General features: G+C 35.0%; 1 protein-coding gene across 2 annotated transcripts in view; it reads left to right on the plus strand.

Moving 5' to 3' along the window:
* The window catches only part of srrm3 (serine/arginine repetitive matrix 3), a 92874-nt gene that overhangs the window by 48788 nt on the left and 28358 nt on the right, over positions 1-15728 (plus strand). For both annotated transcript variants that reach the window (XM_058776501.1, XM_058776502.1), the window contains exons 3-6: positions 10001-10102; positions 12679-12807; positions 13739-13816; positions 14295-14363. In XM_058776501.1, coding sequence (XP_058632484.1) covers positions 10001-10102; positions 12679-12807; positions 13739-13816; positions 14295-14363 — 378 coding nt within the window. The remainder of the gene's footprint in view (positions 1-10000; positions 10103-12678; positions 12808-13738; positions 13817-14294; positions 14364-15728) is intronic.

Genomic DNA, 15728 nt, shown 5'->3' on the forward strand with positions numbered 1-15728 from the left:
GTTTGTTAAAGTGCTGACATATTAAGCTAACTAGTTATCTGACTAACATATCTTGCACAAACTATTGAAGGAAAGTGTATCGTTCCTTTGAGTACTGATTGTGAATTTGAATTGAATCGACTGCACAGGAAGTTGGATTGTAATTTGAATCAGAATGACAGGAAATGGAATTTACTGAATTCAAATGAAAAGAAATTCAGCGTTCTGGGAAAATAATTGGTCTTCCACTCTGATCCATAAAAGTTAATTTATTAAATATGACGAAATATATACATTCCCATTCAGACGTTTGGGGTCAGTGAAGAAATTACTTTAATTCATAAAAGGATCCTGAAACGTATCACGTTTCCTCAAAATATGAAGCTATTTTCAACATTGATAATAATATTAAATATTTCTTGAGCAAATCAGCATATTAGAATGATTTCTGAACGATCATGTGACACTGAAGACTGGAGTAATGATGCTGAAAATACAGCTTTGATCACAGGAGTAAATTACATTTTGCAATATATTAATATATATATATATATATATATATATATATATATATATATATATATATACAGTCATGACCAAAAATATCGGCCCCCTTGGTAAATATGATCAGAGAAGAGAAGAAGGTTTTTCTCATTGTGATGGATGATTAAGGGAATTTGGGCTTTGTTTTCCCTCCTATTTATATTTCTGTGAAACAGGAAGCCATGGCTGGATAATTTCATGTTCATAATCACGCTGGTGTGCTCAAAACTGTGAATATGAATGGGAATATACTTCAGAGATATTTTACTCATAATAATTTCTAGGGGTGCCAATAATTGTGGCCAATGTGTATTAGAAAAAACATTTATTTCATAATGATATTTCCCCCCATTTTAAATTCTTATTATCCAATGAAAGGTTAAACTTTTGTGAATTATTTAAATAAAAGATCAAAATTGATTAATTTTCACAGCCTTCTTTGATCATATTTACCTAGGGTGCCGATATGTTTGGCCATGACTGTATATATATATATATATATATATATATATATATATATATATATTATATTCATATAATATATATATAATATTTTCAGCTATATAAATATTAGATGAAAACTTTAAGTTGCAAATTATGTAATGCAGTCATTCTCTCTACATTATAATGTGATAAGAATTTGCATATATTTGAATATTTTGCAATATACTTCAAGTAATTTTTTTGCCCTTTAACTTGGTGATCATAAGAGACTTCTTTGAGTAACATTATAAAATATTACTGACCCCAAACTTTTTGAGTGCTTTTAACTAAATACAGCCTTTTTTTTGTAGTTAAAAAATGACAAATTTGTGAATTTCTGTGAATTTCAGTTCATTTGAATTCTCCTTCTGTAGAAGTCCTTCTCAGTCCAGTTCTGACCGCTCCACAGCGCTGCAGGAAGCAGTAAAGCAAATGGCCTGTAATGCTGCTGTATTTGTGATGTGGTGGAGGATTTGTGGCCTGACTGACATCTGCTCTAATCCTGCAGACGTCTGCGCTCGGCCCGCGCCTGACGGCCTTCTGAGGCAGCTCTGAGTGTCTCTAATTAAACAGCAGCTGTGTGACCTTGAGGCAGAATGAATGATGGTGATAAAGCACAAAAACACCGCCGCAGGGGAACCGGCTCAGCGCACAAAAGCTGATGAAAGATTTACTTCAGTTCAGGATTAGAAATCTGCTAACGTGCTTAAATGCTTAGTGAATGAGGTGCTGAGTGGGCCTGAATTTCTGCTTCCATTCATCAAGAAACAGAGGAAAGCATGTTTGGTTTATCAGCAGTTTAGTCTTGGATTGCATGTGTAGAACAGATAGTTTCAGTCCTGTCATCTGATTGGTCAATCCAGTGATCCAGTGGGGATCTAGTGTATATCACTGCACAGCTGCCATAGAGAGACTATAAACATTAGTTTACATGACAACACTAGATTACAAGTGGAAGAATGACACCAATCTTGACAAAGAAAATAAGTTTGAATGAAAATGTTTGTCCTTATTATAAGGGATAGTTCAGCACCTAAAAATTAACCTTTAGGTTTTTTTTAAAAAGTATTTTATTGGCATGATTGTGTTTATACAATATTGCAAAAGCATTATATACAAAAAATGACAAAAAAAATAAAAAATAAATATACAATACAATTTAACCATAACAAACAACAATAAAAACTGTTATACAAAAGATAAATCATCTGAAAGTCAATACAATGAATGTCAATGAGGTCCAGTGTTATTTTAGTATTATTTATATTCTATTATAGTATTTATTAATATTTTGAATTAGCTTCAATAAGACATAGCTCTTGAATTAGCTATATTTTCAGTTTTCATTTAAATTTTAGTTTGAGTCTATTTGTTATGTGCTTTTATCATATTTATATTTCTGTTTAGCTTTATTTTATTTCAGTTTTAGTTTTAGCCATTTTGTACTTCATTTTTTATTTTATTTGATTTGATTTTTATTGGACTGTTTTATTTCAAGTTTTGGAACCAATATTTTATTTCATTTTATTTCAGCATTATTTCAATAAAGACAATTATTTTTAATAGTTTTTGTTCTAGTTGACAATAACAATACGGAATGACATAAGTGAAAGTAAATGATGACAGAATTTCTATTTGGGTGAAATAGAATAGAATAGAATAGAATAGAACCAATGCTTATCAAAACCTAGTAGAACATGGCCCCTTTAAAAGCGAACTGTGTAATTTCTGCACCTCTAGCGCCAACCAGTGGAATTATGAAAATAACGACTGTTTTCAAACAGGTTTCCCAAACACTGCATGTCTGTCTGTATGAAGTCACACGTACAGTATGAAGACCATCTCATTTTATTTTCATGTTCTGCATCCTCTTATTAGTGGAAATGGTTGCTTGTTAGGAGCTCTGAGTAATAGTTATTAGATTGATGACGATGTTGTGGAGCAGGATATTGGAGATGGAGGAGGGTGGTGGATCAACCATCTGGCAGCGCACACACACACGCACACACACACACACACACACACACACACACACACTGCATGATGACTAATTGTGCTCTGCTTTGGGAGATGTTGGCTCTCCATATGTTCGTCCCAGTGTGAGTAGCGGCAGACGGCGTGCAGCTCTGTGAAAGTCAGACGAGCTCCGTGTAGCGTTTGCGGAAGATCTGGTTTTCTTGTGTTAAACATGCTTCAGCGGCCGCGTGTCCTCTGCTTATCTCTGTTTGTACAAGAGACTTCCACATGTCATCCTTGAGGCTTTTTAAATGGACAGTTCAGCCAAAAATAACATTCTGTCATCATTTACTCACCCTCATGTTGATCCAAACCCGCATGACTTCATTCTTGCAATGCAAATGAGATTTTGAAGAATCCTTCAAGCTGTTTTACATACAAGAACTAAAAAGCAGCATAACCGTAGCCAGCATGACTCTTGCGCTGTATAACAAATTGTATGATAGTTTTGTTTTTTTTTTTGCTGAAAAACTTACTCTTCATTGTTGCTCTTTAATCTCATTTGCATTTATGCATATTCAAACATGACTCATGAAGATGCATCGCCTCAGGTTTGAATTAATGTGCATCTCTTGATCAAGTTTGAATAAGCGTAATGAGATTTGAGAGCTTGTAGAACCAAGAATAGTGTACAAACAAGAATAAATATAACCAAATATGTTAGGGGTATATGGATAGAAAAAGAAAAAAGAAATCAGAAAAACATTTTAAACAACTGCATAGTTTGTATTTTGTAAAAGTTTTTACTTTTAGATACAGTATAGTTTCCAAATACATTTAAATGCCAGTTTTAAATTGTTAAATTCTCTCAATCGACACAAGAAAGACAGTCATGGGCTTGGAATGACATGAGGAAGAATAAATGATTTCTAGGTGAACCGTTCCTTTAAACGAAGGGCTTGTCTCTATGAATCAGATATCAGTGAGATGCAGAATAATTGCAGGGGTGTTTCACAGAGAGCGGCGGGGAATTAAATGTTATAATGGCGACTGGAGGCTCTTCTCTGATGCTGTGGATATAAACCGATGCGACACTCCCCCCGTTAAGTCTTTAACCCCGTAACCTCTTCTATACAGCCTGCCCCAACACAACACACACACAGTTTCTTACTCGCCCAGCTTGTTTTAGCTTGATTACATAGGCAGATGGATGAAGCACATACGCATATCTATGCATAAGACTCATCATTATTAGTGTTTGATGATTTGTACAAACATGCAATATTAAACTTCAATGTTTGCAGCGTTTGTGCTTCCATGTGTCTCATCAAACAGAGGTGTGCTGTTATTAGATTTTATTTTTAGATATGTTTTTGTATATTTTTATTAATTTTCATTAAAGTTTTAGTAATTCTTGGGTGTTTTAGTCATTATATATATATATATATATATATATATATATGAATTTTTATGTATTCGTTTTAGTTTATTTCATTTGAGTTATTTTAGTACTTAAAGTTAAACTAAATGAATGAGAAATGTTGGCTTGGCATCTAGCCAAAACAAAACGAGTATAAGTTTATTTTATTTTATTTTTTATATATCAGTTCATTTTGATGTTACTATTTTTAGGCTGCCTTTTTTCAGCGCATGCATTTATTTAAATTGTGGCAATACAGTAGGTCCACTGAATTTCTTTTTAGAAATGCCTGGAGTGTAAACTAAATACGGCCTGTTTGTGCTTCACGCGTCTTGTTGAGCAGAGGTGTGCTGTTCTATTCTAAGCGACTTGGCATGCGGTTTTGCACCTGTCGGATGATAAAACAGGTGAAGAAATCCAGCAGTAGTTGGTCGTCTGGCATTTTCACCCCAGCAGGAACCAATTAGTGGAGTGTTACTGTTGGAGCGGCGCTCCGGTTAATCGCTCCACCGCCACCGGCTACGCCAGCGGCCCAAGGCCTCCATCTGCCCCCACCTCTGGGATCAGACCCGTTCGAGGCCAGAGAGACGGGAAGGACAGATGGAGACGAGGATGAGGCTTCATGTATTATTGACACGCTCCCTGGAGAAGCGTGCTGAGACTCAGTGGATGGACAGATAGATAGATCGACTCCAGTAAGGAAAGATGTAGTTCATTATGTAACTGGATTCCCAGACGAGTCTGAGGCTCATTAATATGCATGAGGGCTCCACGTGAACCTTTTTATTGGACTTTAGCATTTAACCTTACTGTAAACCACCAACCAATCAGATCAACTCATGCCACGTTAAATAAACACTTATTTCAAGTCAAATCCAATGCCGATCTTGGTTTTGAAAGTACTTTTAGACTTGTTCTAGAGGTGGAGCGTGTTGTTTTGATAAAAAAGGCATTTTTGAAACATGCATGGTCAGGGTTTTGGGTAGAGGAATTCATTCTGAATCAAATGATTTATGAACTGATGATTACATCATATCACCATATTAAGAGAAGGGAAATGTAAAAAGTTTTAGTATTGTGTTAATTTCAACAATACGGCAAGAGTAAGACACACTTATAGTTAAGTTGTTATTGGTGTTTCATAGCCATATGTTGTGTGCGGTTGTATGAGAACTGAATAGGTAATAAATTTATATTTATGAAGCTTACTTTTCCTTCACTATATTCCAAAGCATAATATCTAACTTTTTACTCCACTTCATTTTAAGGAAAACATGCTGTTTCTTGATGCATTACTCTTTTAAATGTTTTAAACACTAACAGGTCTTTCTCTTTAGAAAGAAAAGAAAATAACACTTCATTTCAACATTTATTCTCCATATGCAGTCGTTAGTTAGCAATGTTCGTTTCAAATCTTTTGAGCCAGTATTTTTTTAATGAACCACAAATTCACAGATTACATTTAATGATTGCATTTAATGATTCACATCATTCATTCAACTTTCAGCAGTTAACAAAAATATTTTCTAAGAACGTTCTCATTAAGTTCTCATTAAGAACGTTCTCTGAACATTAAGGAAACATTCCATTTTGTAATTTTGCAATCATTATGAGAATGTTACTTTTGAATGTTTTCTGAAAATTCAAGTAACATTTAAAAAAAAAAAAAAAAGATAAATGTCCAAGTAAAATTTTTCAGAAATAATAAATAATGTTTGTGCTAATGTTTTGAGAATGTTATTAAAGACCAGATAGCCGAACAAACGTTCTACTAACATTACTAAAAGAACGCTTGTTCGTAACATTGAGAGAGCCTTTCAAGAACGTTAAACACCTAAATTGATCTTGTTCACAATAAAATCATGCACAATAAAATCAGTTTCTTTCACTGAAATAAATTCTGCACGAGTTGATAGTTTGTCAGTACAGTCTGCACCATCAGTATTGATATTATTGATCAATAAGATGCATTTCTGGTTTGTCGCACTGTGCTCTATAATCCATCTCTGTGTGCTCTGCATTGAACTGGCTTCATTAGGTGCACAGGGGAGTATGTGCTATTAATCGAGGTTAATCAGCGCCATCGATTCACTGTTAAACAAAACAGACAGAAGGTGCATTAATGTCCCAGGAGTCTTCTGCTAATGATGGTGACTTTGCTCTTGTCATTATTATCTAATTGGCTTATTAAGGCCTTATCCATTGTGGCCAGAATGTAGGCGTGTGTGAGTGTGTGTGTGTGTGTGTGTGTGTGTGTGTTACAGTTGCTATTTCCAAACATGGCTAGAGCCCCCTGCAGATCATGTTGACATAGGAGTCCATGTACTGCCTTCCACTTATTTTTATAAATAGAAAGTGAAATAGCAAGTAATGTGCAATACTGAACAGCTCTATGCTGCATATTTAATTCACTGATTGGCATCAGTTGTCATCTCAAATATACACTTATACACTCAAATATACAGTTTGTTTTCAGAAAGACTTTATTAAAAATAAATTATTAGTTTTATTCATCAAAGACACGTTTAATTGATCAAAAGTAACAGCAAAGACATTTCTAATGTTACAAAAGATTTCTGTTTCAAACAAATGCTGTTCTTTTGAACTTTCTATTCATCAAAGATCCTGAAAAATAAAATATCACAGTTTGAACAAACACATGCAGCACAACTGTTTTCAACATTGATACATTTTTGAATGGTAGTTTATGCATGCTTATTTTATTTATTATACAATACTGTAACATTTGGAAGCCTAATAAAATAATTGGTCACAAACGAGATATTCAAAATTATAGTTGATTTGGGTGTTGAGCGTGTCATTGGGAAAACATGTCAGATGCAATGGATACAGCATCTGTATTAATGGTAAATTTGTTCGAATTATTGATAAAACTAAATTGCATGGACAAAATACCATATTATTGTACGAATAAAACAGAATATATGATGATTCAATTTACAGCACCTTCACAAGTTGAATAGAAAAAAAAAAAAGCAAAAATACACCCGATGTATATTCGTTATTCATCATTGTGTAGATGTAGAGAGAAATTTTGCATCTCTGTCTTACTCCAACCTGATTTGAACACACCTGAGGTCATAATGACGGCTTCCAAACTCATATACACAAACTTCCCAGGAGGACGTGAATGCACCAGAAATGGAAAATGTACAAAATAAAGTTTTAAGTGAATTCTAAAAATGTTAAAATCATCAATGATCATGAACTCATAAGAAAGACATTAGAAAGGAAAAATGGAAAAATGTGTGTGCTTCTGTTTGTTCTACCCGCTGTCCTCTGTTCATATTGCACAAAAAAAGCACAGAAATTCATTTTTATCTTGTGTTTGTGTGTGCGCGCATATGTCGGAATGGATTTGATAAAGCAGCATTATCTCCAGCCCCTCCAGCACAAGCTTTTATAGCAGGAAAGTTTGGCTTCTTCACAAACATGCACATCATCTTCCTCATACGCCACTGTGTGCAGCTGCTCTGGGCAGAGGCTGATAAAACATGCTATTGTGATGCCATACATTACCAGCTGAACTGAATGCACAATGGTTGCCCCTGGTTACACCAGTCTACTTTAACCAGACAGCAGGTGCAGGTTTCATGTGCCGCTGTGTTAAGACCCTTTCACGTGACTTACATCAACACACCTCGACATACATGTCATGTGCTGCTTCGACCCCTGCTCTGCTCCAAAACCTAGTGATCAGCCCTGCTGTCTGCTGCCTGCATAGTGAGCATGCTGACTGAAATGGAGCAGTGTACATCATTGTGAAATGCACAAGATTTGACCCGCAGTTGACTTTAGTGGTAGCGTGTTGGTAAGCTGCTGTAATGCATAAAAATGCACAGCACACACAAATATTGGGGAAAATAGTCATTATTTAAACTACATTTTCACTACCGGTCAAATCATTTTAAAAGTAATTTAATCTCTTCTGTTCACCAAGGCTGCATTTATTTGATCAAAAATACAGTAAAAATTGTGAAATAATTATTACAATTTAAATGAACTGTTTTTCTATTTGAATATATTTTAAAATGTAATTTATTTCTGTGATGCGCAGCTGAATTTTCAGCATCATTACTCCAGTCTTCAGTGTCACATGATCCTTCAGAAATCATTCGAATATACTGATTTGCTGCTCAAGAAACATTTCTGATTATTATCAATGTTGAAAACAGTTGTGCTTTTGTGGAAACCATGATACATTAACATTTAAAAGTTTAGGATAAAAAATAAATAAAAAATTCAGCAAGGATACATTAACTTGATAGAAAATGACAGTAAAGACATTTATAATGTTACAAAAGATTTCTGTTTCAGTAAATGCTGTTCTTTTGAACTCTATTCATCAAAGGATCCTGAAAAAAGAATGTCAAAAATATTATGCAGCATAAACTGTTCTCAACATTGAAAACTCTAAGAAACATTATTAATAATTAAGCACCAACAATAACTGATAATAACTAAGCAGCAAATCAGCGTATTAGAATGATTTCTGAAGGATCAAGTGACACTGAAGACTGCAGTAATGATGCTGAAAATACAGCTTTGCGTCACAGAAATAAATTACATTTTAAAATATATTTAATTAGAAAACAATTATTAGAAATCGGCTGGCTCAAAACAGACAGGAGTGGAAGGCTTATGTTGCTGCCCTACATGCCAAGGGCATAATGGGTAGTAAGTAAGTAAGTATTAGAAATTGTAATAATTTCACAATATTGCCGTTTTTACGGTATGTTTTATGACTTAATTATTCCAAATTTTGACTTGTAATGTAACTATTACAATGCTTTTTGTTATTTATAGAATGATTCATTCAAATAAATGACATTTCTCACATATTTCACTTCACATATTTGATAGATTTTTTATTTTATTTTTTTTCAGAATTTGATGAAAGAAGGGAGCACTTCTGTGATGCCTCGACATGTTGTGTGCATAGGCAACCGGTTTGGAACAGGATTTCAGTTCCATCTCTTTTTGCACAGTATGGGTTCAAATGTTATCAAGCGCAAACTGTTGTCTGTGTGCTGACTGTCAAGTCACCTTTGCCACCCATAGATTTCTGCAGGGTGACATTGAGTGAATATAAAGAGTGTTTCTCTGGTCCGGCGCCCCCTGCAGGCAGCTGTGCGCTTCTGAAATTACATTACAGCCAAACTGCGTGGCATGACAGTCACACACACACACACACACACACACACACACACACACACACACACTACACTAATCTTGTTTCCTGATGGATGCGCTCTGGAGAAAACGAGAATGGAAAACGTTTTAATATCCAAACCTTTAGCGCAGCCGAATGTTTCTATGCTGCAATTATTCACACATTTGTAGCACATCTCTAAAAGAGGCAAGACTTTCACACTTTCTGAAGAAATTGTAAGTGGTGACCAGTGCAAAAGTTTTTTCTGGGTGGTTGCTGGCAGGGTTAATTATGGTTGCTTGGCTCCCTCCGTCAATGTTTGCTGGGATTTTTTCACCTGTTTTATCATCCAGTGAGTGAAAATCACTCCAGACCTGAAAGATTCTTTAAACCGTGTTTTATTGAGGAGATTGTTGTCGGTTGACAGCTTTCATTTTTGTTTGCAGATATTCCGAAGAAGAAATCCGGCAGAAGGTTGGAACGTTTCGGCAGATGCTGATGGAGAAGGAGGGTGTGATAACTCGAGAAGGCTTGCACCCACGTCCACCGTGAGTCAATCACATATGATGTTTGTCAGACAGTAAACGAGCAAACCATTGATCCGCTCTGATCTTATTTTCCACACGTAATTGAATATAGTGTGTGTTTCCTGTAGAGACAGTATCGGATAGCGTTTGTGTGTGACATTGTATTCCTGTGATTAATGATAATGCTGACCAGCACTGATAGAAACCATCCATAACACAGATCTCAGTGCCAGTGAATAGATGCTGCATGTTTAATAGATAAGTGTACATTAAATACAATAACTAAAACTAGAAACACTTTAATTTATGTAACTCGCTGGAAAACCATTTAGCTAAATAATGCAATGCAAAAATGCTTCCCAGCGATTGAAATGAATCATTTCTCTTTCTGGTTCATTTACATGAACTGTCTGAACAAACTCACTAAAATGAATCTTTGGGAAGTGCATTCTCTCTTTTTTAGCTACCGATGAACAGAAACATCCAAATGAAGCGCAATTGATGAACATTAAAGGCTTTAGCTAGTGTATTTTATAATCTAATGTTGTCATGGAGGATAATGGGAAATGTAGCTTTGTTGCCTAAAGACAAGTCATAACGTTGGCTTACATGAAGTCATGTTGAAATAGGTTCATAAATAAGATGTTGTGTTTTGCCGCATATAGGCTGAATGTGTTTGTTTCAGCAGGTACACATACAAACTTTCTTATACCTGTAGCTTGTGGGTGCAGGTCCTTTATCAGGTGCAGAAGAAGGAGATGATTTAATATTCTCTACAGATCATAAATGACCCTGTGTTAATGCCGTAGCACAGCCCAGAGGAATCCTCAGGGACCGTACATCACCTCCTTCACCCAGAGACCAATCTAATAAAAAAGCCTTTTCATCTTAAACCTAACCTCCTGTTCTAGTCATTCTGCCCACAAGAACCATTATAGCTCCAGCAACACAACATTTCTGCTATATCTTACAAATCTTCTGTTCTAGCAGAGGACCCTTATGGTGTCATTTAACCCTTCTGTTCCATCATAGGACTATTATGTTGTCATTTAATCTTTCCGTTCTGTCACAAAACCCTTGTATTGTCATTTAACCCTTCTGTTTTATCACAGGACCCTTATGTCTTGATTTAACCCTTCTGTTCCTTCATAGGACCCTTACAGTCTGTTGTCTTTTAACCCTCCTGTTCTGTCACTGAATCCTTGTGTTGTCATTTAACCCTTATTTCATCATAGGACCCTTACAGTATTTTGTCATTTAACCTTTTTGTTCTGTCACAGAGCCCTTATATTGTCATTTAACCCTTCTGTTCCATAACAGAATCCTTATGTTGTCATTTAACCCTTTTCCCATCATAGAACCCTTAAGGCCCGTTCACATCAAGGACGATAACAATAAAGATATAGTTCTAAAAATCATTCTCAATATTAAAGAATAGCAGAGTCCACACCACAACTATAACGATAAAGGCACAGAGAAACAATATTGTTGTCTGAAACATTTTCAGAACGATTTTTTTCCAGCTGATGAACGATAAAAACATTGACATCCAATCAGAATCCATCCTGCTATAAGGAGCTCAAGCATTTAAAGCGGCAGACATGCATGCTCTTAGCATAAACAGACAATATCGTTCACTGGTGTGGACGCTAATATCGTTATCTTTAGAGTTATCGTTCTTGGTGTAAATGGGGCTTTACAGTGTTTTGTCATTTAACCCTTCCGTTCTGTCATATAACCCTTATATTGTCATTTAACCCTTCTGTTTCATCACGGGACCCTTATGTTGTTATTTAACCCTTTCGTTCTGCCACAGAACCCTTATATTGTCATTTAATCCTTCTGTTTCATCACGGGACCCTTATGTTGTTATTTAACCCTTCCGTTCTGTCATAGGACCCTTACAGTTTGTTGTCATTTAACCCTTCTGTTCTGTCACTGAACACTTATGTTGTCTTTTAACCCTTCTTTTAAATCATAAAAGTGTTAGGCTGTTAATAAAAAGCAGAAGCAGGATGGTGACATTTACCACTGTGATGAAGAAGCTGATCATTACAGCTTTAGATAAGATCGCCTTTAGTCGTGGAATGCTAATTTATTTAATCAAGACACATGTTAGGAAGGATAATGAGGATAAGTATAAAGGCTTGATAAAAAGTGAGTGTGACAGAAAATTAGATCTGTTAATACCTTGGTAGGAATTCTGTGAAGTTTCTCATTATCAGCTCTCATTATCACATCGTATAATCACCTTTATTCTGTTTCAAAGAAATAATTGTTTCTTTTTTTGATTTAGAAGTTATTGGTATGGGAAAATAAATAGATGTTGACTTAGCCCAGAGAAAAATGTTTTTGCTCACAGGTTGCTCTTTCATAGATCAACTTTGTCTCAGATGTTTTTTTGTTTGTTTGTTTGTTTTTTTGTAAATCCCTTAGAAAAAATACAAATGAGCCAAGAGGTGACAAACATTAAAGTATAGAGTAAAATGAAGACTTTCAAATCTGAGCACAGTTTGAGACATTGTCAGAATAGCTCATTACTGCATTTTAGACCAGCGCAGGTCATGACCTTTGACTTTTACCTCCTGCATGCACAGGGTTAGGCTGCTTCCTCACGGGGATGAAGATCACGTGGAAAATGCTGCGTACATCAAGGGCTATGAGGAAGACTGTGATTGGGATGGAGAATATTACGAGCGAGATTCAGCTGCCTACGATGACTGCAGGTAAAAAGCTGAGAAAGAAGCTCTGAGCTCAACACCTACACGCTGAGAGAAACTGAAAATAAATGAATGAATAAAATAAATACAATTAAGAAAATGATTTAAATTTCCATAACTTTACTTAATAAATACTATTGAAAACATCTCTTTCATGCAGCTTAATTCAAAATAACTACACTTCTCACATTATAATCACTGAAGCTCAATCCAGTGATTGGCGCTGTATGCAAACATACAGGAAACACAGGACACAGGAAAACAAGGCCAGGTGCTTTCATTCTGAAAAACAACAACAACAAAACGCTAGCTGATGATGAGAAAAATAATGCAAAGCTAAAATGTAAATAACTTTACTTTCCAAAAAGAATTAACAATGTAACAGAATGGATTACTTATATGTGACCCTGGACCACAAAACCAGTCTTAAGTGTCAATTTTCTGAAATTTATACACCATCTGAAAGCTGAATAAATGAGCTTTCCATTGATGTATGGTTTGTTAGGATCGGACAATATTTGGCCGATATACAACTATTTGAAAATCTGGAATCTGAGGGTGCTAAAAAATCTAAATATTGAGAAAATTGCCTTTAAAGTTGTCCAAATGAAGTTCTTAGCAATGCATATTACTAATCAAAAATTAAGTTTTGATACATTTATGGTAAGAAATTTCCAAAATATCTTCATGGAACATGATCTTTACTTAATAACCTAATGATTTTTGGCATAAAATTAAAATGGATAATTTTGACCATACAATGTATTTTTGACTATTGCTACAAATATACCCCAGTGACTTAAGACTGGTTTTGTGGTCCAGGGTCACTTATTAAGTATAACATAATGTAAAATGTTAATAACTTACTCCAACTATATATATGTACGTATATCCAACACTGCATTTGTTTTACTCCATTTCTTGTCTTCTACTCTAGAACCAAGAGGAAATCCAGCAGTTCACCTTCCCCTCGGCCAAAAAAGAGGAAAAAGAAGAAGGCAAGAAGGCACAGTCGGTCAGTGTGCTTTCTGTGATTTAATGCAATGCAGCATCATGTACTGAAAAGTCAGTTCACCCGGCAGCCAGTGTATACTGTGCATAGTTTGCAAATGTTCTGTATGCAATGCATAGAATACTTAAATAACCTAAGACACCGGCCAAACGAGCAATATACAACAGAAACACTGTGTCCAACAATGCAGTGAGCTAAAAGTTAACCTTTAATCGCCAGTGTGATCTCTCACGTTGAGTTTTTGAGCCAAAAATTTAAATTGAATGTTTAGAGGTTTGTTCAGATGAAACAAATTCTAAGTATAAACAGTACTAGTTATGCTTGACATACTTTATTAAGAAACAAAAGGGTTTTTTTTGAGAGTGAAAAGGGTCAAGGAACATTTCAATATAATTCAGTGAAAAAATGGAAGAAAATGATGGTATGTGCTTGTGTGATATTTCATCCAGCAGTATTGTTGTTGTGTTTGTGTGACCCACAGAGCTGACAGCCCATCTCCAACCCGCAGAGACAAGAGGAAGAAAAGCGGAAAGAAACACAAAAGAGACAGGTGTGTGTGTGTGTGTGTGTGTGGTTATTCATTCACACAGGTGTACATCATTCACCGATCAGTTAACACTGATCTCCCTGACAATATTCATTAGATTATACTGTATACTGCAGTATGCAAACTTTCAGTATTCATACCACACTAATACCAATATGACGTACCACATTAGTCAAAGTGTGCATTATACACAAAACACACTACATGAGATACTACAATGCAATGCACTAAATCTAAATTTCCATTTCTAATAACATAAATAAACTGATTTAATTATAATATTAATAATATTATAATATTATTAACCACTATTTTAAATATGTTTTATCACTTTATTATATCTTATTGACCTGTTATTTGCTTAGATTGCCTTAGATCAGTTTTGTTTATACACAAAATTGGTTTAAAAATGCAAAATAACGGTTGCATTTTAGATTAAATTGAACATGCAGCATAGATGCATCATGTGACGACAATGTTGCAGTCGTGCACATTGCATTCCATTCTTCATATGGTAGGTATTAAACAGTACACTTTACGTGGCACTTTTGTATTCTGAACATATAGTCTCAGAGTCTAATTTGAATCTTTGACAAAATAGAAAATGGCTCTCTGAAGAGTAGCTCGGGCAGATTTAAACTGTTCTTGTTCATATTTTATTATCAGCATTTGTATTTTGACCAGAAGCATCAAAGACAAGAGCAAACTCAACTCAGTGTCCAAAAATAGCACCAGACATGAACAAGAAAAGCCTGCTTTACACAAAGACCTTTCTGCATTCATCAAATATTCATGAATTTGTTATGTCAGAGATATCTTCTGTATTTTGTGCCTTTGCAACCTTAAAAAACTTCCTTGTCTAAATATTGATAACCGGACGTGTCAGCAATTTAGATGCCTCGGTTTCTGTCTGTCTTTCTATTATTATACTTAGTGTGTATATCTGTGTGTATCACTATACAGGTTTCTTCTGAGTTTCCTCTTTTCATGACCTCCACTCTATTAAAATTCATAAGGTGGTTTTTCGCACAGCAGTCTGTTTTGAACATGCTATATGATTCTCTGTATAGTGGTCTTGACATAGAGTTAGCAATGCACTAGCAATACCAAGGTCATGTATTCAATTTCCAGGGAACACATGCTGATAAAACATAAAGCTTGTATGTAATGTAATTTCCGGCTCACGGGCTGATAGAGTTTCATATAGCCTCTTAAGTGTATATTCAGTTTTTATGCATTTTGGCTTGTGCCTGTAGTGTGATTTATTTATCGATTTATTTATATAATTTATTTATAAAATATTGATTGTATTTGTATATGTATATATATATATATATATATATATATATATATGTGTGTGTGTGTGTG

The sequence above is a fragment of the Onychostoma macrolepis genome, chromosome 05 (assembly GCF_012432095.1).
Source record: "Onychostoma macrolepis isolate SWU-2019 chromosome 05, ASM1243209v1, whole genome shotgun sequence".
Lineage (NCBI taxonomy): Eukaryota > Metazoa > Chordata > Actinopteri > Cypriniformes > Cyprinidae > Onychostoma > Onychostoma macrolepis.